We start from the raw sequence: 23,970 nt of genomic DNA, 5'->3' as shown, positions 1-23,970 counted from the left end.
TGACGGGCGGGCGGGCGGGTGTGTTTAACCCCTTCCTGCTGTCTGCCGGGCGGTGCCTTGGGGGAGGAGGCTGGCCTGTTTGTCAGCCGGTGACCCCAGAGGTTTACAGAGCTGGAGTTCATCCACTCCCACCCTTCAAGTGAGTTAACCTTTCCCCTACCTCCTCTGCTAGAAGTAGGTGAGGGTGGGAATGGAGGCCACTCCAATACCTATCCCAAGCCTTAACCTTCCTAGCCGGACGACATTAAAGCAGAAGACAGAACATTCCCTGGGGCTGGTCTTTACCTACTCCCAGCTGGCTTCCCCAGCCTCTCCAAGGGGCCTGAGGACTCTGCCTTTCCAACTCCCGGGAGGATCCTACCTGCCCTGAACCTCTTTCCATAGCTTACATACAAAGTGCTGACGGCTAGGAAGCTCAGTATGAATTCTAGCGTCCCTGGCTACTGGCTTCCCTCACTCCTCCATTGCTCCCAGAGACCCCCAGCCTAACCAGTTTACAGTCGTTTCAACAGAAACCCCGGGATGATCTGAGCAGGCAGTGCATGCTTTCCCAGCTGTTACTCTTCACCTACTCCACAGTCCCACATTCCTTTGTTCCAGGAAGGAGTAGGAATTCTTCAAGCTGTTTTTGTTGTTTTGAAACGTCGTGGTCCCCCCTCCCCTTCCCCACCCCAACATTGCCCAGGCTGGCCTCAGAGTCATCATGCAGCTCAGGTTGATTTTGAACCCACAACCTTGCTGCTTCAGTGTCCCATAGCAGAAAAATGGCTCCGGAGCCAGATGAGTTGACTGGAGGAAGGGATCTAGCAGACCAGAGCCTCAAGTATTAACTTCTGGCTTAGGACAAGGATCCCCAAAGGGAATGAATGGGAAGAGGAAAACTGTACTTGTGAGAGTTTCTTGGAGTACAGCAAAGAGTTGTGCCTTTGTTTGTGTTTCTTTTCAGATCTGGGGTGGGTGTGAGCTCAGCCCCAGTTCCTGCCGGGTTTAAAGAGCTTGACAGGTGCCATCTTTGCCATCTTGAAGGATGAGGAGGGTGCTGAAGTAGAAGGCTTCAGACAGTCAGGTCTCGTCATCTCTGCTTCTCTCCCTAGTCCCTCACTTGAGTTGGCTTCAGGAAGCATGGCCCTGAAAGTCTAGGCCTGAGGCAGGGAACTGCTATGAAAGGCCATCTGTCCTGTCACCTGACTTCATTCCTTGCCCTGCCACCACCCACTAACTCTTCTGCTTATCCCTTAATCATCACCTCTCTGGTGTGGGTGGCTCTGAGAACTGCACGTGTGAGCAGGTGGGATACAGGAGGACCTAGACCTTCACCTGATGCCGTTGAGATCCAGCATTCCCAGAGGCACAATGGAAATGGAAATGGTAGGAACCTAAAGATTGTTTATTGACTTTTTTTTTTTCAAACCACTTTCCCAGGAGGAAGCGTGGGTCCAAGAATCAGCTGCAAAAACGTAAAGGCTCTTCAACATTCTTTGTGGAGCTGAGCTCATCAGCCAGGACCATCACGTCTGTCACCAGGTGGTCCAGCAACCCATAGACCTGGAAGAGAGGGATAGCCATCAGAGGCCAAGGTTTGCTCGGTTTGCAGGCACCAATGTATCAGTCTTGCTAAGAGAGACGAGATGGAGAGAGAAACGCCGAAGTTGCTCCGAGACCTGCTGCATGTTAATTGTTTTCAGATCTGGAGTGGGCCTGGGCTCACTCCCAGTTCTGTATTGGTTTTCCGGAAGCCAACTCTCCTTCCTGTAAGATCATAGATCAACATACTGGAGCTTCCAAGACGGAGCCCTCTACTGCAGCTAGACCACACAGCCTAAGAAAATCGACTCTTAGTATAAGCTGAAAGAGGGGTTTACACTCCAGAGTCCCCAGGGCCCTGTGATTCCTTTCTGGGCCCCGTCAGCCATCAGAAAGCTCACTGATGTCACTGGCAGCATCCAACAGAACTTCTGGTCAAATGAGACCTGAGGGTATGGCAGTCCCACAATATCCAGTAATGTAAGCCTAGATCCACAAATGCCTTATCCGTGAAAGATGAAGCATCCCTATTAGATATGCTGACATACTGAACATGCTTTTGTTAGACCTCCCCCACACCTCAAAAAAACAAACAAACAAACAACAACAAAACAAAACCCAAAAAAACACCCAAGCCGGGCGTGGTGGCGCACGCCTTTAATCCCAGCACTCGGGAGGCAGAGGCAGGCGGATTTCTGAGTTCGAGGCCAGCCTGGTCTACAAAGTGAGTGCCAGGACAGCCAGGGCTACACAGAGAAACCCTGTCTCGAAAAACCAAAAAAAAAAAAAAAAAAAAAAAAAAAAAAACCACCGACCAAGATGACCCACGGGGAGTCTCTAAGGACCCATTGCTTAGGACCAGACCATGACTATGTTTGCTCAGCAGATTCACACACTTGTTAGCTTTTGGGAACATCCAGAGCTCATGTTAAACTCTGCTCCCAGTGTGAGTGTTGGCAAGTCTGGAAACCTTAAAGAAGTGTTTGAATCAGGAGGGCCCCACCCTCACAGGTCACTTGAATGTCTTCATATCCATGAGTCCTAGCGGTTGTCAGAAATCATGACCCTTCCTTGCACCTTCTACACATGCCCAGTTGCCCCTTCAGCATCTTTCTACCATGAGTTGAAGCAACACGAGGCTCTCCCTTGAGCCCCCACGCCCGGGCTTTCTGGCTAACAGAACCGTGACCCAAAATAAACTTTTCTTACAAATCACCTGGTCTGTTGCATTTTGTTATAGCAACAGAAAGAGCACTGAGCCAATCCTACTTGGGATTCTCCCAAGAAAGCTGTCTGCCAGTGTGTGCCTGAGGGCAGGTATAAGCAGCTTTAGAAAGGGAAAGACTTCACCCCCTATTCGCTTCCCAGGAGTCTGTTTTCCAAAAGACAGCTAGAGCTACCCTCAAAAGCCTAAGTTCAGACTGTATTGCTCTCAATGCAGAATTCTGCATGACTTCTGTCATGCAGAGAAAACTCCATGGGCCAGCAAAGTCTCTTGACCACTCCCTCGCATGCCCTGTCTACTGCTTCTCTTCCTTGCCACTTTGTTGGCCCACTCTCTCTGCTGCCTCAGCTGCTTCTTCTGTTTAAGGAATCCTTCTTTGGCCAACCTTCATCTCTCTCTCTCTCTCTCTCTCTCTCTCTCTCTCTCTCTCTCTAGCAGGTTCTCTTTGGGCGGAATATAGAGGAATGATCAATGCAGGTGTGAGAGCAGGAAGGTATGGCTGCCCCCTCTTTCTTTCACCTCAGCGTGCAACCGCTGGGTATATTTCTCCATGACCAGGGGGTCTATGGGCTCCTGGGAAGGTGCTGTGCTGTCAGGGGTCGGATCTTCTGAGAGCAGCCTGTCCCGGCTTGCAGACTTCACCACTTTCTTGTCATCTTTTGGCTTCAGTTTTTTGCTATTCGGGCGGTCCTGCTTGGAAAAACGGAGACACACATGACCTCACTGGCTCCTAAGGGAGGTCTGATGCTCTCTCCCCAGCAGTTCTCCTGGAGAGCTATGTGTTTTGCTGGAGTAACCGCCCCCTTCCCATGACACCCCCACTCCCAGCCCCATCCAGGGTGCAGACCACACCCCTACATAACCTCTTTCCCTGGTGTCTTGGAACCCCTTTTATCATCTTTGTCTTTGGTACCCAGTTGTTTCTTCTCCTGTGCGCCCCCTCTCCGATCCTCCTTCCCAGCTTTCCCACCTGTCACCTTCGACTCTGTGACTGGAGGGGATTTTTGACCTAAGAGGGGGAAAGTGGAAGACTTGCACGAGGCCTATACCACAGACCTATGCACAGGTAAAGCTGGGGGATGATGAAAACTTGTTCTCAGAGGCTTTAGGAGAATCCCTGCAAAAGGTTCTCTGAGATCAGAAAGAGCTAAGAGGAAGAGGAGAACTTTCTCGAGTTCTGGACTTTATGGAACAAAAAGTGAGATAAAGGTTCGAGTCCCAACTCCGCTATATTTAAAGTCTCTGGAACTCAACATGCTAAACAAGGGGTCTGCACCAAGGTCCAATCCGAGTCTCAAATCTCAGCCACACAGGATGGATGATCCCCACCACCTTGAGCTTAGTCAAGAACCTATTATAAGCAGACAAACAGCCAGAGTACTACTGCCATCAGGGCAGAGGCTGGAAAAGGCTACCCAGAGGTAAGACCTCACAATGTCTGACCTTGTTCGTCTGGAAGATCTAAATAAACCGTCTCCTTCTCAGGCAGGCCCAGAAGATTTCTTAGCCACAGGGACTGGCTTACCAGGCTGTCAATCACGTCTCGCCACAGCTGCAAACTAGAGGAAAAGATACACTGGAGAAAAGTCATCACTCTTCCTTTGTCCTTGAACCTTTGGAGGCTCGGATGCCTCCCTTTAAAGACTCTAGTGCCAGGAACTACCACTCGAATGCCATGTCATGTTGCCAGCAGTCAGCCCTCCCTGACGCTATGTAAGCGTTCAAGTTGGAATCTGGTTTCCCTGTGGTGAAGAGACTGGGATGAACTCAGTCTTGCTTCAGAGTCTAAATTCCAGCTTGGAGTGATGGTTAGACTTGGGTCCAGCTCCATGGGAAGGGCTGAACCTTGCCCGTGATTCCTGGCCTGTGACTGCTGAGAGTGTGCAAGTCCCAAGCAGGCAATGGGTAGGTGACTCATTTTTGCGAGGCTCCCTGACTCCTCAAGTGTCCTGCTTTCTCCCCCCGCCCCCTCCCAATTCTTCCACTCATGGAGAAGGAACAACAGGGGAAGAGGGCAAAAAAAAAAAAAAAAAAAGACAAACTATTTGTACTGTTGTGGCTGCCTACCGGGAGAAGCAGCTGGCAGCGAGCTGTCAGAGCTGCTATGGCAGCTTCTAGAGTATGAGATGTTTACAATGTTTCTTAGCATCCTGAGCTCAAGGGTTGCAGAGCCTATGGAGCCCTGGAAGCCCCTGGCCAGGTGCTACCAAGGGAAGGAGATCTGCGCTGCTCTCCTAGAAGGTACCTACCACATCTGGTATAGGAGGTCCGACTGCAGTGGCTTCTGCTCCTGACACAGCTCCATTGCCGCCTTGTTGAGCTGGATGAGGGCGTCCTCTCTCTGGAGCTCCTCGGGGAAGGACATCACTGCCTAGTTAGGGGGTCACGGGACACCATGGTCAACCATTCTGCAGCAGAACTCCAAGGGTCCCCCGTGTTCTCTAAGCAATCTCTAAGCCTGGTTACGTGCCACAGGGCCAGGAACCAGAATCAATGGAGTCTACAGAAGATGCCTTCTATGGGAGCCTGTGACCTCCTGCAGAAATCTATTCCCATGAACCTCGTTCTTCAAGATTTTTCACAGAAGCCCGTTTTGTGTGTGTGTGTGTGTATATATATATATTTATATATATTTAAAAAAATGTTTTGACTCAAGAGACTGCTTTTTCTGGACCTTCAGGTTTTATCTATATGCGCATGGGACAAGGGGATGAGTTGCTGAAACCTCCCGGACTGGCTCCAGGAAGAAGCCCCATATTCAGGGCCCTTCTCTATCAACCCCTTAAGAGTCACAGGGTCACCTGTCTGAAGTCCTCTAGACACAGGTTCCACTTAGGCGGAGGAAGGCTTTTCAGAGCCCAGGGGCGCCGGGGAGTCTCCCTGTCCGGACCCTCCTCCACCAGAAGCTCCTCCATAATGCTCTTCCGTGCCACACTCTTCCTTCCTAAGCTAGACTTCGGAGACAGGAAGGAGTCCCGAGACTTCCTGGCCATGTCCGGCTCCTGATGCGGTGACAGCTGTGAGGACTCCAGGCTCCTGGGGCTTATCGAACCTGAGGCCTTCTCCACCAACAGTAACGGCACTGGAGTTCTGAGGCTGGAGGTTTCCTTCTGGGTTGCCTTGGCCTTCCTGTACTGTTGCCACAGCTGGTGCAAGTTTTGCACCACTTGATGCTGGTAATGCAACTGCAGCAGCCAAGATGAGGGAGATACCAGTGAGGGGGAGGGAGCATCCCAAACCCCATGCCAGTCACTGTGAGTTCTCCCTTTGCCTTGAGGACAAAAAGGCAGAGGAGAAGCTGCCAGTGGAGGACGGAGAGGAGCGCCTACTTCCTCTTCGACCTGCATCTTCAATTTAAATCCCTTTCTCTCATTCTCTGTCCCTCCCTCCCTCCCTCTGCCCCCCCCCCCGCACACGTGCATGCGTGTGTGTTCATCAGTGTATTTGCACATGCATCTGGGCCTTCTAAGAAAGGCTAGGTTTAAATGAAGAAGTACGTGGTTCTCTGGCTCCACTAAGCAACCACCCACTTATAAACTATCTTGGGCATGTTCCTTAATTTCTCTGGGCCTTTATTAGGAAATAAATAGGGATGTAAATCACACTCTATCTCTTAGGGTTGCTGTGAGGAGGTGAGTTTCTCGTGGAAGATGCTCACACAGCTTCCAGCGAGTAAGGGTTTGCTACTACCAGGTAGCCAGAGGGCACGGGGGCCAGCCCATACCTACATACCCTAGGATTCCTGTAGTTGAACAAGTCCTCCTCAGTGAGATATGCGTCCACCGGGGATGGTGTGCGCTCTGGCGTGGAGATGCCCCTCAGTAACTCCTGCAGCACGCTCTGAGCAATGGTGATGGCCTCGTGGGCAGCCAGCTTTCTCTGGGAAAGGAAAGATGGTGTAAGGTGGCAGCCTAGGCTCTCAACTGCCCAAGGATAGAGTCAGAACACTATCGTGGAGGGTCTGGGTTCCTGCCTGGATATTAGTCTCTCTGGTTTACGCAGACACCTAATATCTCAAGACTCAAAAATCTCCAGGTCTCTTCAAACTTGTGCGTTCCCCTCAAAAAGGTAAAGGCATCCAGCAGAGGCCAATCTCAGAGGAGAGCCACTCCTACACTGGATTTGGAGCCTCCAATACCCCCAACGAGAAGGAGGGATGGAAACAAAGTTCATAGTTTGGGAACCTTTAAGAGCAGTAGTAAAATGTTCTCTGGCCAGGTCACACACTGGTCACACAGTGAGTGTCATAGAAACCCAGACCTTCCAAACATGGGTCCTAGGGTCAGCAAATACAGGGAACCCCATCTTAATCAAGGTCACAATCTGATTAAGTCTCCAGCCTGAGACAGGCAGCTATGTGTAGGGTACCACATTAAAACCTAGCTTTGCACAGAGTCCCACAAAAGCATGGCCCAAGAAGGCCACACTGAGACTGAACAAGGACAAAGAGCCCCCCAGCTCTCACCTCGAACTCCGCTGGGAGCTGCTTATGGTGAAGGGTAGTAAGGCTGGTCATTTAAATCATTGTCTCTGGCTTGGAAGTCTTGTCAGACCAGCCCCACACCACAGCACAGTAGCAGACAGCAGTGAACGAACGAGACACAGTCCCACTGCAAGGTCTCTGGCTTCTCCCTGAGACTCCTAGCCCCAGTGTGAAAGCTCCACTTGGGACACCCAGGGTTTCATCCCCTCCCTTCTAACTGGGGGTTGCTAGGTATGGTCACTTGCTGTCCTGCCCTCCCATCTTCGACATCATAAAGGCCTGGGTGGTATTTGCTAAGCAAGAGTAGTTATCAGTTTGTGTGGTGAGAAAGGTCACCTCTTTAAGATAAGAGACTCCATTCCAGTGCACACATCATCCGCCGCAGAGAAACCCGTGTGCTGGGTTCTGAGTCTCTTACCTCCAACAACTTCCTCTCATCCATAAAAATGTCCTGGGTTAGTGAGATGGCATGGAGGGTGACCTGAAGGACAGCACCTCCCAGAAGCGTAGGGTGGGTCCCAAACTCCCAAGATTCCCTGAAGATGCCAGCATTCAGAGACTTGAAGAAGAAGGTAAAGTGTTTGGTTTCCCCGGGCAGAATCACACCTGGGAGAGACAGAGGCAGAGGCTGCTGTGGAGCAGGAGCTGGCTGAGATGCCAACCTGGTTATAAAAGTGCACCACAGTGGCCCACATCTGGCGACCATTGTCCTGGCTTCTCAGGAGCATAAGGTTTCCAGGTCTGTGTGACTTTTGAATGGAGAGCTAGGGAAGCTCGGGTCAATCAAGGGATGGCTGGGCATCCCCACCCCAGGTCTGTGCTCCCTGAGGCTGCTCCCTCCCCTGCACTCTCAAGAGTTCAACAGACATAGTGGACCATACACATAATGAGAGGAGGAGGGGATGTGCCGGATACTAACTAAACATGGGGATGCACCAGTCACTGAGCCGGCAAGAAGGGGAACTTCAGGATACCTTCCCGGTTGTTAAAGTAAAACCTCTGCGTCTTGTTTTGCTTTAGGTCTTGGAAAAAATCCTGGTGGGGCCGCCTTCGCCAGTCGTACCAAATGGCCACCGTGCCGTTATTGACCACAGTCAGTTCTGAGGAAGTTCTCTCCCCTTCAAGGGTTTCAAATGTCAGGCGGACACCAATTCCGATGTTTTTCTGTGGGAGGAAGAGGGTCTAAGGAGTGTCTTGGCTAGAGGTCTTGCCCTGGAGTGACCAACTCACCGCCCCCCCCCCCCCGTTTCCTATGACTTCTCTGAAAGTCCACTGTTCACTCTGATCCTCTGAGCTTAGTCACCTTGAGTGGTGTCAGACTCTCCTGATAATTGTCTCTGAGGTTATCATCAATACTAAGAAGAGAAATATTTTTTACCCGGTGTTCCTTTCTACTCCTTAGCATCTGAAGAATGTTCTAGAACTGGTATTAGAGTAATGACTCAGAGGTAAATTTTCTAGCCCAAAGACTGAATGGAGATCTGATCTCCAGAAGCCAGTAGTGTGTGGCAGCCTGCACACAGGAGGTAGAGACAGCATCCCTGGGGCAAGCTGGCTAGCTAGACTAACCCAAACATTAGCTCTAGGTTCAGTAAGAGACCCTACTGAGGTGGAAAGTGAAAGGGGAAGACACCCTATTCAACCATACATGCTACATGTTCACAGGAGTGCATGTACACTGGTACACACACACACACGTGCTCATACATATTTGGACATGCCCACATATGCCTGTACCCATACATATTACATACATATACAAGTTTTTTCAAGATGTGTAGCCCTGGCTGTCCTGGAACTAACTCTGTAGATCAGACTGGCTTCAAACTCACAGAGATACTACTCCCACACACATACCCAGCTCTGCCTCCCTAATGTTGGGATTCAAGGTGTTCACCACTACTGCCCAGCCAATGATCTTTTGAGCCTTGTGACCTCACTTCTGCCTGAGTTAGTGCTTGCGGTTACCATTTTCAGGCGTGCGGAATGTGTGATCAGATAACACAAATCAGAAGCTGTGGACTCCTCGTGACTATCTCGGTCACCTTGGGGCCGCACCCATGCAAGCGTGTGAGGCCCAAGAGGCCATTTACCTTGTCCACAGGGTTACTGCCTCTGACCCAGCAAGCTGGCTTCCCACAGAACAGCAGCGAAGGGCCGAGGATAGGCATGGGGACCATGTCAGAGAGGTTGGTCAAGGAGTCTCTGTAAGAAAAGCCAGTTATTTATTTACCTGGAGGCTGGGCAGTCACATCACTTGGGACCGTGGACACAGAGAGCCAATCAGTCTGCTGAGTCTCCTTAAAGTCTCCCTCCGGGGCTATTCTCTATGCATAGCTTCGGAGGGCTCTAGGGGAGTATGGGGACATTAAGTAGCATAGTAATGTCTGGGTAACCCCCACTAGGATCCAATTGTGGGGAGGAAGAATATGACAGCAGATAGCTGGCAGAGATGTAGGAACAGGCTAAAGGAAAGGGGGACAGCTACTGGCCAGGCTGGAATGAAGCCACTCTGATTTTGCTTACAGAAAGAAAAGCCCGCCCTCGGACACTGGTGGGGACAAGGGTAGCATGTTCTCCAGCCTCTCCCCCTGGGGCTCAGACTCACAGAAATACTGTGTCTTCCGAGGAGCTCTTCTGGATCTTTTCAGACGGCAAATGTTCTTCCACTGTGACAGATGAGAAGGGCTTCCCATGGCCCACCACCTCCAGGCCATCGATATCCTAAGAGGAGTAGAGAGAGGGAATATGAGCTGGTTGGCAGGTGTCACCTAAGGCACCTTGGGATCGGGTATGAAGGCATTAGCAACCTGCTGGCTGAAATCCAGCTCTGCCATGATACTCCGGAGCTCCTTGCGTCGGTAGATCAGAAACAGACTCCGGTCCCAGGTGTAGCGGTACCAAGCATCCTTCTGGGCTGGTAATCCTAGAGTGGAGTTAGAAGAGCCTCAGCCCAGGCTGCTGCCATGCTTGCCCAAAGGTCCTGAGATCACCAATCCCAGCGGCACTTCTGAGAAGGATTGGGGGAATGCATACGGTTTCTGAGGGGCAGCTCTACTTCAGCTCTCTGGTCCTGTACCTCCTTAGCAATGCTATATAGGAATCCTACAAAATCAGCTACCAGATGGCTAGACCTTCGGATTACAGTAACAACAGCAACTACCCCCTGTTGAGTCTTAGCAAGGAGCCAGAACCCCTGAATGCAAATGTCTCCTTTAACTCTCTCACCATGCTTATGCTATAAAATCAAGGGCAATAGGAGACAAATAACTCATAGAAATTCAGAAAGCCAGCACAGCAGCGATGTGATTCCAAGCAGCAGACTGGCAGGCTCTAAAGTATGGCTAACCCATGGGTATATAATATAAACCACACATGCAAGCCACATGTGTCCTTTCAAATTTTCCAGATGCATGCTGAAATGGTAGAACGGCTCTAGGTGAGATTCACTTTAGCATGGTTTATCAAACTCCATATATGAAGATGATTACTCCAATACGCAATCAACATAAAAAGTAAATTTTCCTCCTCAAATTGTTCTATACTGTCAGCTCATTCCTATACAGACTAAGTCATGTTCCAGGGACTCAAGAGGTACATGGGGCTGGTGAAAGCTCTATGCCCAGGATCCTAGTTACCAGGCCTCCCTTGTCACTTCTATCAGTTTCACTGAGGTATGAACTAGAACCCAGGTAAACTCTGAGACTTGTTCAAAGCCAAGTGAAGCAGGATTTGGGCCAGAGTCATGCTGAACCACCTCCACACTACCCTGCCTCCAGCACCAGGCACAAGGAGCTAACAGATTTGGGCCCCCGAAGTGGACATTTCTAGTTTCTTTGGAGACACAGTTGAGTCACGTGATGTTTTTCTAGAAACTGTCTTATGAGAGGACATTTTTTGCTGAAGCAGACACCTGTGAGGATGTTTTGCTGAGAATAGACATGTGGTGTTTTTCTGGAAGCAGCCTGGGAAAAGGACATGTGATGTTGTGCTAGAGCAGATGTTTGAGAGAACATGTGATGTTTGGAAAGGGTAGAAATATAACCCAACAGACCGTGGACGGTGCTGTGTGGTATTGGTTCGCCTTCCCACTCTTTGCTGGTCATCACTTGTCATGATTTCATAGAAACATCACCAAAGAACTTCCAGTGGTGTTCCGGTGGCCTCTTGCCAAAGAGTCTCGCGGTTTCCTCTGGTTGAATTGTCATTGCTGATTTGTGAATGGTGTTTTTGAGTGGATGAAGCTACCACTGCTGATTTGTGTGAACTGAACTGCTGATATCCTGACAAGGCCGATCGTATTCACATCAAAGAACTATTTCTGAACAGGTCCACATCCTCCTTTGCCCTATTATTAATCTTTCCTTTCCACTCCCTCTGATGGGTGGTGGGCTAGAAGGGAGGTTAAAGCATTTAGGTACACTTATTAAAGTAGGTTTTGAAAAATATAAGCCTACAGGCCCTGCTTCTCACCAGTCTCCACTTGGATGGAGAGCGGCTTCCTGATGTGTGTGATGGGTTCCACCAGACCACGCTGAGTTTTCTTTTTGGTCATGAGAAGACCTGTCTTCTCATCACCCAGGTATTCCAGTGGACTCCAGAACCAACTGATTGCCTTAAAGACAAGATGAGGACAGAGCAGTGAGGTCACCCCCTCAGTACCACAGTCAGAGACTCACTGGGGCATCCACTGGGTCCCACTGGCAGAAGAGTGGGCACTCAACAATGTTTTGTTCTCAAGATGCCAGAAAGATGGGGTGAGCTGGTCCCAGCCCAGGAACTCACTGATGTACCAAAACATGGCACAGTTCTTTGTCCTTGGTTAGACCAAAGATTGGAGTATAAACCTTTAGACACATGAAGACTCTTATAATAAACTGACTACCAGAGACCACCACAGGCTGAATTATTAAAAGTGAGTAGTCCTGGAAGATGAGATAAGGTAAGATCCCAGGGGTTTGATACTGCTTGGTAATAGACAGGCTATCTTCTCCCCAACTGTGTAACTGGAGACAAGCTGACACTGGTCATCATGTGCATTCTATGGGGTACTTGGGAACAGTGGCCTCACTTTTCCGTCATGCTGGGTAGGAAGCGCACGGTCAATGACCTCGCGCTCCTCCTGGATCTTCCTGTAGCTCTCCCCGGTATGCATCAACAGCTCACTGGCTGGCTTCTTCAGGTGCTCTAGAGCGGGAGAGAAGGAAGGAAGACTGTGATCATGGTACCAAAAACAGAACACACAAGCTCTCACACTCTGAATTGGGTGGCCCACTCCCTGGCTCGTTTCAGAACCCACTGAGACCTGAAAGCCAGAAGCTGTCATGGTGCAAAGGCTAGTTAGTGGGAGTCTGGGCGGGTGAGAGAGAAGACACAGAAGAGCCTCTGTGCCTGATGGAGGGACCCTGGCAGGTCCCTAGTGGGCTCAGCTCACTGCTGAGAGCTTCCTGTTGCTTCTTCCGCAAGGCAATGTGTCGTCTCCAGTTCTTTAGAAAGTTGTGCTGAGGAGGTGGGGCCCATGGAGAAGGTCTCTTCTCCTCCTTGGGGGGCTTTGGCTTTGGCTCTTCTTTGGCTGAGATGAGGGTCATCAGGCAGGGCTGGATGTGAATCAGCTTAGCCAGCTGGAAAGAACAAGGGAGAGGAGGAGATGCTGACCCAGGTTCTGGTTTCTGTCCAGCTCTAAGAACCCCTCCTCTTCAGGACCATAGGATGGGCAAGTGACAGAAAACAAACCAGGGCCCAAGGGATGCTGACAGTCCCCTCTGCCCAGAAAACTCAGCATCCTTCAGGGTAGCCGTCTTCTCCGCAATTGATGACTTCCTCCTGAATAGCTGGGCCCTTAGTACCCTGCCTAACTGAAGTGAAGGCTCTGAGGCCAAAGAACTATGTGGCAGGAAGGAAGGTAACATGGGGACCAGTGGGGGTCATTTCCCTCCAGCCTGCACCTCAGCAATCCAGTCTCCAAAGAAGGGGACTGAGGAGGTGAGGCCAGAGCTCTGCTTCATTGTGGGGCTCAGTCTACCCAGAGTTTCACAAGGCAGGCTCTGAGTTCCTTCTAGTAAATCAGCTAAAGCTGTCTATTAGTGACTGGCTTCTAGGACTTGCAACTGCCTCCCAAAGGGCCCCTTATCATCTAGGCCCAGAGACCGACCTAGCTCTAGAATCCTATTCCAGTACCCCCATCTCCATACACACACACACACACACACACACACACACACCCTTTGACTCTACAGAGAGTAAATAGCTTCAGCAACTTCTCTCAGCCACATAGCTCTGTACAACAAACAAACCTGGGTGTTCCCTCGAGCAACCGCGATTCTTTTAAAGTCCTGGAGACTCCCCAAGATCTGGTGAGGGAGGATCTGGCCACTGCTTAAGAAGCTGTCATGAGGACCTGGGGAGGTGGTGAAGGGGGAAGAGAGATGGAGAACCAGACGCTGTGAGCCACACACAGAGCAGCTGTTTGATGGACAAGAGGGGTGGGAGTGGTTTCAAGACCCATCCGGGAATGCAAAGACTACAATAGAGCCCATACCGGAGTAGTCCAGAGGCTTGGTGGCGGCGTCTGGAGTAGCAGGATGTGCTACCAAGTGGTAGACCCTTTTGCTAGAGTCTTTCGGTTTGAGCTTACGGATGATAAATTTCTGTGTGACCACAGGCTTTTCTCCTGTTTCTTCAAACTGAGGAACATGTTGCTAAAACAAAACAGAGCTGAGGAGAATGCAATCTGGGGAGAAGAGGAAGAACACACACACACACACACACACATACACACACCTCTGTTCTTGGTAGGATTCCTGAGGGCTGACTAGTCAGCTTCCCCAGATCCATCCATACATCCTGTCCTGGAAATGCCTGTGTGACAGACCTGAGACTTAGGAGTAAGCTGGAGGGGGATAAAATGACACCTGGCTTGTCCAGGCAGACTAAAGTAAGAGCAACAGACAGGTAAGGGAAAGGGCTGGAGTTCAGCAGCCTCGTGCTCATTTTTATCTATGACGATCGAACTTACCTGCCCGTCTATGGGATGGGTATGATAACACTTGCCCCCAAGGCAGCTCACTATTTTGTGGCTCTGGTAGAATCTCAGAAATGTGAAAACCTAACTTGCCATAAATTCTTTCAGATGCTAAAGGGAAAGAATTTATATTTGGTGGAATTTATTTATTTGTTTGTTTGTTTATTTATTTATTTATTTGGCATGGTATTAGTGACTCCTTGGGATCGGGAAGCCAATGGAGAGGTGACCCGTGAACACGGCTGGGTGCTCTGTGCCATCCTTGGCCCTTGGCCTTACCTTCCTCAAGTCTTCCTTTTTAATGGCCAAGGCAAGAATGTCATCTCCTTGTAAGACATTGCTGACAGGCTCAGGCTCTTCCTGAATGGGGGGAGTGGGCTGTTCAGGTGCCTTCGCCCGCTTCTTTTCTGGAGAGAAGCAAAGAGATAGGTCCCAAGAGCTCTCGGCATATCTTACTACATACACAAGACAGGTTGAGAGCTCAGAATGCAACTCAGTGGTAGAGCGCTTGCCTAGCAAGCATGTGCGGGTTAGTCACACCCTGGGTGCAATTTTTCCCAGCACAACAAACAATAGTGAGCCCTTGGTTCAAGTAAATAAATCTATATTAAACTGCATGGGGGGGGGAGCAGGGCAGGGGTCAAGACAGCCACCTAGACAGAACAGAACAGCAGAGGCTGTCCCAGTGGTCTGAAGTGATGGGAATTCTCTCCTACCGACTGCCCTTGGATTCCCTTAGCAATTGGATGGCTATAGTCAGAGCTGAAATAGAAATGTGGTCCATTTCACACCGTGGCACTTTCAAGTCGGAAGACCTTACCTTGTGTCACATCGCTTCACCGTCTCTGTCCCTGCCTTCCACTTAACAAAAAGAAGAAGCTGGACTAAAAGAATTGCTCCCAACTGGTATGTCAATGTTATCGTCACAATCTCCTGGGCACAGTCATACAAATATAGCTTCCTTATCAGTGGGTTGAACTCAGAAATTCATAAAAGAAACAAAATACCCAAGATCTGAGATTGTGGCGCCCGATGCATTAGGGCAAGTAGACAACATGTTTCCTTAGCCTTCCCGGTGAAGATATCAGATTCCTTTCATCTATTTTTTACTTTTGTGGGTTTTTGGAGGGCAAGGGAATTGAGACAAAGCCTCCCACATTGTCCTGGCTGGCCTCGAACTCACAATGCAGACTATGTTCCCTTGAACTCATAGAGATCCACTTGCCTCTGAGTGTTAGACTTAAAGGTGTGTACCACCATACGTAGTTCCAATTTATTTTATTCCTTTTTTCTAAACAGGGTTTCTCTGTGTAGCCCAGGCTATCCTGGGGCTCACTCTGTAGATAGGCTGGCCTCCAACTCAGAGATCTGCCTGCCCCTGCTTCCCAAGTGCTGGATTTAAAGTTGTGTGCTGCTACAACCACCTGATTAATTTTGATTTTTTTTTCTGAGATAAGGGTTTTCATGTAGCCCAGGCTGGCCTCATATTCACTATGTAGCCCAGGATAACTCTGATGACTCCATCCTGACTCCATCTCTCAAGTACTGAGGTCACAGGTGTATGCTACTACACACAATGGCTTTTTCTTTTTAATCTTTTTGAGACAGGGTCTCACTTTGTCATCCAGACTAGCCTAAAACTTGCTGTATAGACCAGGATGACCTTGAACTCACAGAAATCCACCTGCCTCTGCCACCAGGCCAGTTTTAACCACTACCTTAAGTCCTGATTTTGGGCACTTGTTATTCTTGCCAGAGGAGCTGGGTTTCGATTCCAAACACCCTCGTGTCAGCTCAAAACCATTCCTAACACCAATCCAGGGCATCTGACGCCCTCTGCATTCATATACAGAAATCTTTTTAAAAAGAAAGAAACCTTAATCTTAACACTTGGGAAGCAGAGGCAGGAGAATGTCTGTTTCAGCCCAGCCTGGTCTATAGTGTGAAATCAGGCCAGCCAGGTCTTCCCAAGTGAGGTCCAGAGAAAACAGCTTCAGTTGGGCAGGAAAACAGCCACAGGGAACCAGAAAATCAGGCAGAGTGAGTGTGGGAGAATAGTTGGGCTAAGGGGTGGCTGTGGGAGATTCCTTAAAAAGGTAATATTCCTGAGAGTGGAAGAGAAAGAGAGAAGCCCCACAGAGAACCAAACTTCCCAGAAGGAACAGCGTGGAGAAGCCTGGAGTCGACAGAGAAGGGAGAGCCTCTGGAACTCAAAGCATTTCCCTGTGAAATCACTGGAGTGGAGTGAGGTGGGGGTGGGGAACAGAAAGGCAGAAGGAAGGAGTCACATCACCAAGAGAGAGCTTAGTGATCCATGCAAGAGTGAATTCAGCCTATCCTGGGGGCAGTATCAGGGATGGGGGACAGCCTCAGGGGCCAAGATTGAGGGCAAGATTACTTAAGGCTCTACTGCAGCTGGAGATGCCAGAAGTGGCCTATGCCTTGTAGAAAAAATGCAGAGATGAGAGTTTATGCTACATAAGTGGCAGCCATGGGTGGGCCCTTTCACCAGGACACATTCTGTCTGCCTCCAGAGAGGTGGCTCAACTCTTTCAGATGTACACTTCATTTCTCTGGTTAGTAATTTCATCTTTTCCTTCTCTGGTTGAGAAGGGTTTGATGTAAACATCTATACAAAACAGTCAAAGGAGAACCTAATCATAGTCGCCAGGGTGCTTCGAACAACGTGGTGGTTTTATCTAGTGCTTCTCAAAGTACTATAATCTTTAAGAGAACACGCCACCGCAACATCAAGGCAGGGACTTTGGTTTACACAATCCAACTGTATTTTATTTTTAAAAGGAAATGTCTACATTGCAGGTGGTTTTTAAAAGAAGAAGAATCGTTCCAAACATAACTTTAAATCCATCTCCTCCACAGAAGCAGCTCAGGGGCATCTCTGCACAAAGTACACACACAGAGACACACGCAGAGCTGAGCAGTCTGACCCCATTTCACTCTGATCTTCCGCCACTCCTGGCAGCCTTGGGTTTTGATTTAGCTTTCTTTCTTCCTATTGAAGCCCAGACTGGCCTGGAAATTGCCATCCTCCTGCCTCAGCCTCTTGAGTGCTAACATTATTGGCCCCCATCTAGATGGGCATAGATTCTGATTTATACTTCTCTCCCCTCCTATACAAACATCAAAGCAGGTGGCAGCCCAGATGAAGATCTGCTTTTAAAAACGTTTTCATGGTGGGTGGTGGTGGTGCACGTCTTTAATCTCTGCATTCAGGAGACAGAGCCAGACAGATCTTTGTAAGTTTAAAGCCAGCCTGGTCTACAGAGCAAGTTCCAGGACAGCCACGGCTGCACAGAGAAAGAAAGAAAGAAAGAAAGAAAGAAAGAAAGAAAGAAAGAAAGAAAGAAAGAAAGAAAGAAAGAAAGAAAGAAAGAAAGAAGAAAGAAGAAGGAAGGAAGAAAGGAAGGAGGAAAGAAGAGAGAAGGAAAGAAGGAAGGAAAGGAAGGAAGGAAGGAAGGAAGGAGGAAAGAAGAGAGGAGGAAAGAAGGAAGGAAAGGAAGGAAGGAAGGAGGAGGAGGAGGAAGAGGAGGAGGAGAAGAAGAAGAGGAGGAGGAGGAGAAGGAGAAAAGGAGAAGGAGAGAGAAAGACAGACAGAAGAAAGAAAGAAAGAAAGAAAGAAAGAAAGAAAGAAAGAAAGAAGAAGGAAGGAAGAAAGGAAGGAGGAAAGAAGAGAGAAGGAAAGAAGGAAGGAAAGGAAGGAAGGAAGGAAGGAAGGAAGGAAGGAGGAAAGAAGAGAGGAGGAAAGAAGGAAGGAAAGGAAGGAAGGAAGGAGGAGGAGGAGGAAGAGGAGGAGGAGAAGAAGAAGAGGAGGAGGAGGAGAAGGAGAAAAGGAGAAGGAGAGAGAAAGACAGACAGAAGAAAGAAAGAAAGAAAGAAAGAAAGAAAGGAAAGAAAGAAAGAAAGAAAGAAAGAAAGAAAGAAAGAAAGAAAGAAAGAAAGAAAGAAAGAAAGAAAGAAAGGGGGAGGAAGGGAGGGAGGAAGGGAGGGAGAGAATGTTTATTTATGCTTTCAGGACATTTGTTTCTTCTGCCCATCACCTTGGTTGGTCTACATCTTCCCTAGGGACTAAACAGCTCCAATGTGCTTTCCACTGATGGGTATAGAATCACTGGAAGAAACATATAAATAACAAGCACTCAACACTGCTGAAGATTCCTGGGGCCAAAGCTCCCACCATGCTCAGGGAGCAACCCAGACCCTGATTGGTTGAGACTAAAGGAGCCCTTGATAGCTCTGCCCTCAAGTTTGAACTACCTTGAGCACATCACAATAAATGCTGTCACTCTACACAGTCGGGGGATGGTATGTATTTGATTAACTAGACCAACACATGTGTTTCTAAAGTGAGGTCTGTCCTCAAGACTATCCGCCAAGTTCCTTCTTTTGTCGTTTTGCTTTCTTTTCAGACAAGGCCTCCTTCTAGCCCAGGCTGCCTTGGAACTCACGGCAAGTCTCCTGCCTCAGCTTTCTCAGCTTTTCAGTTCTCTGGTTTTCAAGTGTAAGCTACTAATGCCGGGCTCACCAAGCACCTTCTACCATGTTGTAAAAGACAGAGGAGGTAGTATGAAAGGTTGCAATATGGTTCTTCTCAAAGCAAACACAAACACACAGTGGTAATGTTAATACCATCCAAAAATCACACTTAGTAGGTCAGATGGGATGTTCAAAGAACCACCATGCCAATCAACAGAGTTGAAGACCTAAAAGAAAGTTCTCAGGATAGTGGCGCAGTGACAGCTTCCCCACCTGGAGGAGCTGGAAGGAAACAAATGCTTTGCAGAGGTGGACCTGCAGACAGTGGTGTTCCAGGGAAGGCTGTGGCATGAGCAAAGCTGAATGTGGCAGGTGTGTATAGTATGATGACCGGAAAGCCAGCTGGGGAAGCAGGGCTGCTGATCCAGATGAGGGAAAACAGAGCATGGGGACTTTGAGACGTTGTCCCAAGTCAAAACTACAACAATAACAAAAAAATGTGTGTATATGTGTATTTTAATGTGTGTGTGTGTGTATATATATATATATATATATATATATACATATAAAGTTTATGCCAGAGATAATTCACTGAGCACCATTTTTGTGTAAGTGTGTATATATGTGTGTGTGTATATATATAATATATATAAATATATACATACAAAAATGATTTCACTTTCAAACAGTAAAAAGTATGTATATATATATGTATGTGTATGTATATATACATATACATGTGTGTGTATATATACATATATATTGTTATATATATATAATATATATATATATATATTAAGTTTATGCCAGAGATGATAATTCACTGAGTACCATATATATGTATAATCTTCATAATGGATATGAAATGAAGTCTAGATCAGGCATGTGACCCTCCAGTACAGGAGAGTGGAGTGTTCAGAGTGGCATTTCAGAATGACCAATCCAGTGACTGAGATAGACAGACTGGAGGCAGACCAGTCAGGAAGGACCAGTCCTCAGATTGAGGGCAGCTCCAGTGTCCTGGAGGACCACACAGGCTAAAGGAGGGCCACCCTGAACCTGAGGCCCATATGCTTTGTTCTGGAAACGCAAGCTTAACAGGGTTGTTGGTGAACATTTCTCTGTCCTGACAGCTGAGGGGGTCAGACACAGCCCCTTTGAATGGGACAGTCAGGTGATACTTCTGTTGGAGCTTAGGCAAGAGTTGTTAAGGGGTCAGGAAGAGGGCGAGTAACAGACAGGGTAGAGATGGGATCTGATTTTTTTTTCCCTACTTCTTACACAAATGTTCCTCAGCTGAAAATCTTTGGGAAACCAACTTCAGGGTTGAGCTGGGGGGACCAAGGCAGGAAGAGCAGAGCTGTCCTTGGAGTCTTGGGGTCCAGGGGCATCTGATTTACTGGTTGCTTAGCAACAAGGCCAAGGAGAGCCACAGGACTCAGTGGGGAGTTCAGGCCGCTTAAACAGGTTCCTAGATATGTTTGATTGCCTTTATAAAGCTCACAGATCAGAGACTCAGAGACACACAGCACAAGGCTAAAAGATCATGCTTGTGGGCTGGACACGTGACACTGGGGAGGCAGGCACGCTACCTCCCAAAAGTTCAAGGGACCTTGCATGTTAAACATTTTAATTTTTTTTTCCTCCTCACTCTGGTGTATGCTTTTAACTCAAAGCCTATTTAACAAACTGAATCCTTGCCTTATTAAAAACAAACACTCGGTGAAAAAAAATCCTTCCTTGATCTGTTTACAGCAGAAAGTTCAAATCTGATTAAGATCTCCCTGAAAGTAGGTGAGCACGAGGCAATGGCCAGGAGAGCCCTTGGCTGCCCTTGAGAAAGGAAACTGATTTCTCTCTCTCTCCTCTCTCTCTCTCTCTCTCTCTCAACTATTAAAAGTATGTCATAAAACAGCACCAACAGTACCAGCTTTTTATACTATGAAGAGACATAAGAGAAAGACAAATAAAAAAAAAAAAAAAACCAAACCAAACCAAAAAAAAAGAAAAACCCACTAGAGTCTTATTAGTTCTCTGAGCCTCCTAAGGGGATTCTACTGACTCTAGGCCTGCCCTTTCTTCACTGTGTGCTGTACCAGCTCTAGGAGGCTGGGTCCCCTCAGGGCCTGCAAGGTCACACACCAAGACTTTCTGACTTTGCATGGGAAGCCCTTTCATGGTCTGGCCCCTGCCTTGTCACACTGAGTTCTCTGGATCCTATGTTCATTGATCCGTGAATTCGCACTGCTCTCTGAGCCCAGGGAAGCAAGCCCTTCCTTTTTTTTTTTTTTTTTTTTTTAGTTATCTTTTTCTTTAATGCCATCTACTTCAGAAAACCCTTCCCTCTAAATCTACCAACCCAGGCCTAGTTCAGAAGCTCTGAGCACCCATAACTTCCATAGGTGTCCTATTTGCTCTGCTAAGTTTGTTGCTATTCCTCCTGGTCTTGATTTGGTTTCTTGAGGATTGGAATCACAATCCCAGTGTCTACCAGTGTCCGCACAGGTCAGACCTCCATAAATAAAAAACAGAGCAAGGGATACCTCAGGCGCAGAATGCTTGCTTAGCATACACAGGGCCCCTGGGTTCCATCCCCAGCTGGAAATTTTCAAAAAAGGGAGTGGTTGCCCATGGAAACAATCACGGTAGTCCACGTTAGTCCACGTTAAACTAGATATCTGTCACAAGGCTAGAAAGGCCAAGTGGTAAGAAGTAAATAGCACTCTGAAACCAATGGAGTTAAGAGTTTTGGGTGTTATTTTTACTTGTGGATTCCTGCCCCCCCCCCCAAGACTCTTAGGTGACCCCTGCTTCAATTCCCAAGAACCTCATCAGGTGCTCCCTGGTTCTTTGGCATCTCATCCCAGGAGTCTGCCATCTGTACCACCCTATAATATATGATTTGAGTTGGAGCTCTCTTACTCGTCCTGTCCAAGGCTTGTCCCCTGCCGCTGACCCCGGAAGCTCTCTGTTAGTACCTCACTTGCCATGTTACCTCCACCAAATACCAGGACCCTGTGCCTCCCTTCTGAGATTTCTGCCCATGTTTTGTACTCCAAGGTTACAGTGACCCTCCCTGGCATCTGTTGCGTCCTAATCCCAGCCCAAGCATCCCTGTATGTTTTGTTTTGTTTTTTCCTGAGCACCCAAGGCCTCCAGGGCCAACCTTTGACGCTCTCTGCGTTCTCCAGGATCTTGCTGGTTGGCATTTTGAGACGGGATTCCTTCTTGATGGCCTTCATGGTGCCGCCCGGGGTTACCAGCCTTGGCCCTGCGCTTCCCGCCCCCAAGATGACTGCGCAGCGCGGCAGCCCCCCCCCCCCCCCGCGATCCTGCCCTCAAGCGGCCGCCGTAGCGTCCATAGCAACCAGCACCCCGCGCGGGGGGCGCGCACCCACCGAGCAACTTGGGCGGGGACTGCCTTTCAGTAATCTTCTTCAACATGACGCGCTCCCGCACCGCAAGCGGCTCCTTAGGCTTGTTCGCAGACCCCGAGAATGCTCAGGTCGGACTCTTGACGTCACAGGAGGCGCTAGAGAGCGCCAAGGCGTCATCGACTGAGCCTGACAAAGGGTTGCTGTAGGAACTGGCCGAAGCTGAGTGACTGGAATGGGGACAGTAGCAACCTCGGCCGCCCATAGGATCTCCCACCTAGACTCCCCAGATGTTTCTGCTCTGGGTCACCGCTTGCTGACCAGTCTTCAGGCTTCCGGCATCCTCATCTCACACCAGGCTGACCATGCATTGACTACTTCTCCTAGTTTAAGTGCCCCAGACTCCGCCTCCACCGGCCTGCCATCTGCCCTGCCCACTAATCAGTCATCACTTCCTAGGCCAGTGAAACTTTTCCCAGATTTGGGGTCTTTGCATAGACATGCTGCCTTTGGTTCTCCAGTAAAGATGTACTTTCCCGTTACCTCACTTTTCTAAGTGTATCCACGTCATTCCTTCCTTCCTTTATTCATTTTCACCCAGAGCTCTAAAGCATTCAGAAATGATCAGGTTTGTTTCTGAGGTTAGATCCCTCTCCAGGACTACTACAAACTCCTCCCCACCTCGCTCCCTGTGACCTACACATGCTCCAAGGGCAGCCTCCCTTCTCAGTCACCCTCACAGCATCTCTGGTTCAGTTCACTTCAGGGACACTTGGGCATTTAGGACACTCCAGGGAGATGCTCTCTCACCTGTGTCCTCCAGGGGACAGGTTATGAAAATGAGGTATGGGGGGGTTAGGGAGTGCGTGTTGGATCTACTGCATCTTTGGGAAATGCGGTGTGCATGAATGACAGACTGAGTTGTGGAGAAGGAAAGAGCTTCTAGCAGCAAAACGGCAGGCGACGTGGCAACCTCCCCGAGGAGGGCTCATGGTTTTTGTTTTTCTCCTTTTCTTTTTAAAGACATTTCTTTTAACCCGTGTTATCCTCAAACTTTACTACTACAGCTAAAGCTGGGGTTAATCCAGATCCTTTATCTAACTCCCAACACTGAGCCTACAGATGTACTGCATCTCCAAGCTTCGGTAAAGGAGACTTTGTTTGGTTCTGTTTTCCAACACTGGAAATTGAACTCAGGGCCTTGTACACACTAGGCAAGTGTTCTGTCATTGAGCTAGTCCCTAGCTGGTATGGTTTGTCAAGGGAAGGTATGTAGGTACCAGGCAGGTAGTCACTTCAATTGTGCAATGCTTAAAAACAAAAATAGCCCTTCTGGAATGTGGTGGGCTCTACATCTTATCTCTTGCTCAGGGTGGTGAGAGCGGTAGACTAGTGTGGCTCTAAAGAAGACCTCCCACTTGGGAGATAAAGGCAAGAGGATCAGAAGTTCAAGGTCACCCTGTACTACGCAGTGGATTTTAGACCAGCGTGGGCTATATAAAACCATGTCAAGAAAAAAGAAAAAGAAAAAAGAGCAAAAGAGGAAAAGGAAAGGAGGGAAAAACAACCCAAGTGTCTGAGTTGGTTAAAGTGACTGGTATACGGATTTTGCTGTGGTTAGCATTTCTGGCAGACACTCTTCCGTGTGTGTCTTTTTCTCATAACTTGGGACTAGGGAGTGTCCTAGAAGGGAGGATTTGTGCATTCCTAACTATCTTCATTGTGCATTAACCTGTAAGAAACAGAGCGGGCAGGAACCAACAGAGATTTCTGAGAACGGGTCTCAGTGTTGGGGGCTCATACGCATTTTCTGTAAAGCTAATGAAGGATGAAAGGGAAGGGTATCAAA

At 48.6% G+C, this 23,970-nt stretch overlaps 1 protein-coding gene and 1 long non-coding RNA gene across 7 annotated transcripts; one reads left to right on the top strand and one right to left on the bottom strand.

Moving 5' to 3' along the window:
* The first annotated feature begins 30 nt into the window (after positions 1-30).
* Positions 31-2,139, top strand: LOC147001416 (uncharacterized). Its single transcript, XR_015044986.1, has 3 exons — positions 31-139; positions 947-1,066; positions 1,423-2,139. It is a non-coding gene; the product is annotated as an uncharacterized LOC147001416 (long non-coding RNA).
* On the bottom strand, positions 945-22,654 carry Mycbpap (MYCBP associated protein). 6 transcript variants are annotated; one of them, XM_021178170.3, is made up of 19 exons: positions 22,146-22,268; positions 14,533-14,660; positions 13,771-13,930; positions 13,526-13,629; positions 12,667-12,853; positions 12,304-12,419; positions 11,706-11,847; positions 10,043-10,158; positions 9,841-9,956; positions 9,326-9,437; positions 8,207-8,396; positions 7,651-7,838; positions 6,482-6,628; positions 5,551-5,934; positions 4,999-5,120; positions 4,193-4,308; positions 3,613-3,758; positions 3,269-3,439; positions 945-1,545 (listed from the first exon to the last, which is right to left on the bottom strand). In XM_021178170.3, exons 1-19 carry the CDS (start codon positions 22,189-22,191, stop codon positions 1,444-1,446), a joined length of 2,793 nt encoding a protein of 930 aa, XP_021033829.1. In that variant the 5' UTR covers positions 22,192-22,268; the 3' UTR covers positions 945-1,443. The 6 variants fall into 6 exon arrangements, with proteins under 6 accessions (XP_021033829.1, XP_029338963.1, XP_029338961.1 ...); XM_029483103.2 differs by having other exon boundaries at positions 947-1,545; positions 22,238-22,654; XM_029483101.2 differs by lacking the exon at positions 22,146-22,268 and adding an exon at positions 21,914-22,022 and having other exon boundaries at positions 947-1,545.
* Positions 22,655-23,970: the final 1,316 nt, after the last annotated feature.

The sequence above is a fragment of the Mus caroli genome, unplaced genomic scaffold (assembly GCF_978045245.1).
Source record: "Mus caroli unplaced genomic scaffold, Mus_caroli_1 scaffold_13, whole genome shotgun sequence".
Classification (NCBI taxonomy): Eukaryota; Metazoa; Chordata; class Mammalia; order Rodentia; family Muridae; genus Mus; species Mus caroli.
This window is presented reverse-complemented; position numbering and strand designations above follow the sequence as displayed.